Source organism: Chaetura pelagica, unplaced genomic scaffold (assembly GCF_000747805.2).
Source record: "Chaetura pelagica isolate M959 unplaced genomic scaffold, ChaPel_1.0 scaffold3, whole genome shotgun sequence".
Taxonomy (NCBI): domain Eukaryota; kingdom Metazoa; phylum Chordata; class Aves; order Apodiformes; family Apodidae; genus Chaetura; species Chaetura pelagica.
Window position 1 is genome coordinate 7286636 of NW_009952974.1, and position 2340 is coordinate 7288975.

The window sequence follows — 2340 nt, forward strand, 5'->3', positions numbered from 1 at the left end:
CCATGTGCACCCCACACCCTGCACCCCACGCCCTGCACTCCACGCCCTGCACTCCACACCCTGCACCCGGCGCCCTGCACCCCACGCCCTGCATCCCAAGCCATGCGCCCCACGCCACGCAATCCAAACCACGCACCCCGCACCCCGTGTACCCTGCACCCCACGCTCTGCACCTTGCACTTTGCAACCCCAACCATCCACCTGAAGCCGTGCAATCCACACCCTGCACCTTGCACCCTGGTCCAGGGCCAGGCAAACCTGGCGCCTGCCAAAGGGAGCTGGGTGCCTGGAAGCTGGGCACGGCCACGAGGAGCTGGGGCGGGAGCCAAGGGGCAGGGACAGGCTCCCCAGGAATGGTCACCCACTGCTGCCTTGGGGTACCCCAACTCTAGGCACCAGGTAACTAGGGGCCACCCCAAAACAGGGCCTGGCCCACCTGCAGCTGTCCCTGTGCAGCCCTGGGGTGCTCTGGGGAACATGCGGTTGCCCAAGGCTGGGTGTCTTTGGGGTGAGTCACTGATGTCAGCCAAGTGGCAGCCCCTCAACTTTGTCACTCCCCTGGAGGCCTTGGCACTATCCAGCCCTCACAGAAAACAAGGCACAAGCCCTTGCTGCCATCTCAGGGACTGATGTTCTTGGGTGACAGGAATGCACAGGGGTGCTGGGAGGTGGCACAGTGGCAGGTGAACCCCAGCTGTCCTGCCAGCCCCAGGAGGGGCACGGCCTGAGCACATCCAGGGGATGGGACCCCTGGACCTGCCACAGATCAGGGTGGCTTCTGCCCTTGGCTGTGTCGCCCACATGGGCTGGGTGTGGCAGTGGGGTTTTGGGTTTCCATCAGTGCTCATGCATCATTTCCCAGCAGGATCCTGTGTCTTCCTGGCGATGGAAGGACGTGGCAGTCTGTAAGCATTGCATGGGGCCCAGGTGCCTGGTGCCAGCCGGATTCCCAGCTCCTGAGTCACCAGCGTGGGCACCCTGTTAGCTGGAGACACTGTTCGTGTCCTGGGGACTGGAAACTGGTGGTCCTGCTGCCCCTGACCCTGGGACCTGTCGTGCCAGGAGCTCATGACAGGTCTGGATTTATGCTCTTAGCCCCCAGCACCTGCCTCTCCCCCTCCCCAAAGTGAACGAGCCCCCCCACCACCTGACACCCTGTGAGCAGACAGCTGGAGGGTCTCCATGTCAACCAGAGCCACCACAGCAAAACACATGGCCAGTGCCCTGCTGAGACGGGACCGGGCTGGGAGCAGGCACCCAGCACCCTGGCTTGGAGCTGTTCTGCATCCTCCTGCGGGACACATGGGTGCCAGGCAGCCATCCCCCCACTCCTCTTCCCACCAGCACCCTGCTCAGGGCTGGGTGCTGCTGGGTGGTCCCCAGGCCATGCCTGGGGGCCATATGACATTTGCAGCATGGGTATCTGGAGCCCATGACTGCCTGGAGTTGGTGGGTACCCAGCAAATGGGTGTCCAGGGCAGATGGGGCTGGGTGGTGGGTACAGGAGGAGGGGGGTCCCCAGATTTGGGGTGGCCAGGGCAGGGGGTGAGTGGCAGGGCCGGGTGTGGCCCTTGCCCAACCCCACAGGCTCGAGCAAAGGGCAATGCCCTGGCATGCAGCAGCTATTCCCAGAGCAGTGGGGCTTCCAGAAAAAGCTCCCACTGGCTATTTCTGAGTGAGCTCTGACTCACCCCTGGCTGGATGCCAGGGGACTGCACAGCACCTGCCGTGGCTGCCCCCCACCCCATCACAGTGTTCCTGGGAAGACAGTGCTCCTGTCCCCGGCCCTCTCTTCCCCATGGATTCCCCATTGCCCCAGGGAGCCGCCGACAGCCTCCCAGAACTGATGCCAGCTCCTCCTCTGGGCCTTGCACTCCACTGGTGGATTCCTGCACGTGCCCAAGGGTGCCTGGCAGGGAGGAGACTGGTGGGGACAGGACACCGTGTCCCTTCCCACATCCCCTGGGTGGGGAGCCGTGTTCGTTTTGCTCAGAGAAGCACTTTCTGGGGTGGCGGAGGGCGCTGGGCGTCGGCAGCCAGGGCTGAGCTCCGCTGGAAGGGGTTAACAGAGATATAGCCCAGGGCAGAGCCTGTAAACACAGCCGGAGCTCCAAGGAAGTGCCGCCCCCTCGCTGCCTGCCAGGCTGCCCGGACCCCCTCCCTGACACCCCTGCCGGGCTGAGCTCGGGGTTGGCACCCGCGGAGGGAGCGGGAAGGCTGATCCCCCAGCCCGGCCCACGAGTCTGAGCATGAGAAGCGGGCACTGCCGGGGCTGAGCGCACGGGCAGCCGGACGTGCCGCCAGCCCCGCCGCCGGGAGCCGCTGCCTCACCGCGCTGGC

General features: G+C 65.2%; 1 protein-coding gene across 1 annotated transcript in view; it reads right to left on the reverse strand.

Moving 5' to 3' along the window:
• DNPEP (aspartyl aminopeptidase) overlaps positions 1-1184 on the reverse strand; it is a 6196-nt gene extending 5012 nt beyond the window's left edge. The window contains exon 1 of the mRNA XM_009996274.1: positions 1148-1184. Coding sequence (XP_009994576.1) covers positions 1148-1184 — 37 coding nt within the window. The remainder of the gene's footprint in view (positions 1-1147) is intronic.
• Between the last annotated feature and the right edge of the window lie 1156 nt (positions 1185-2340).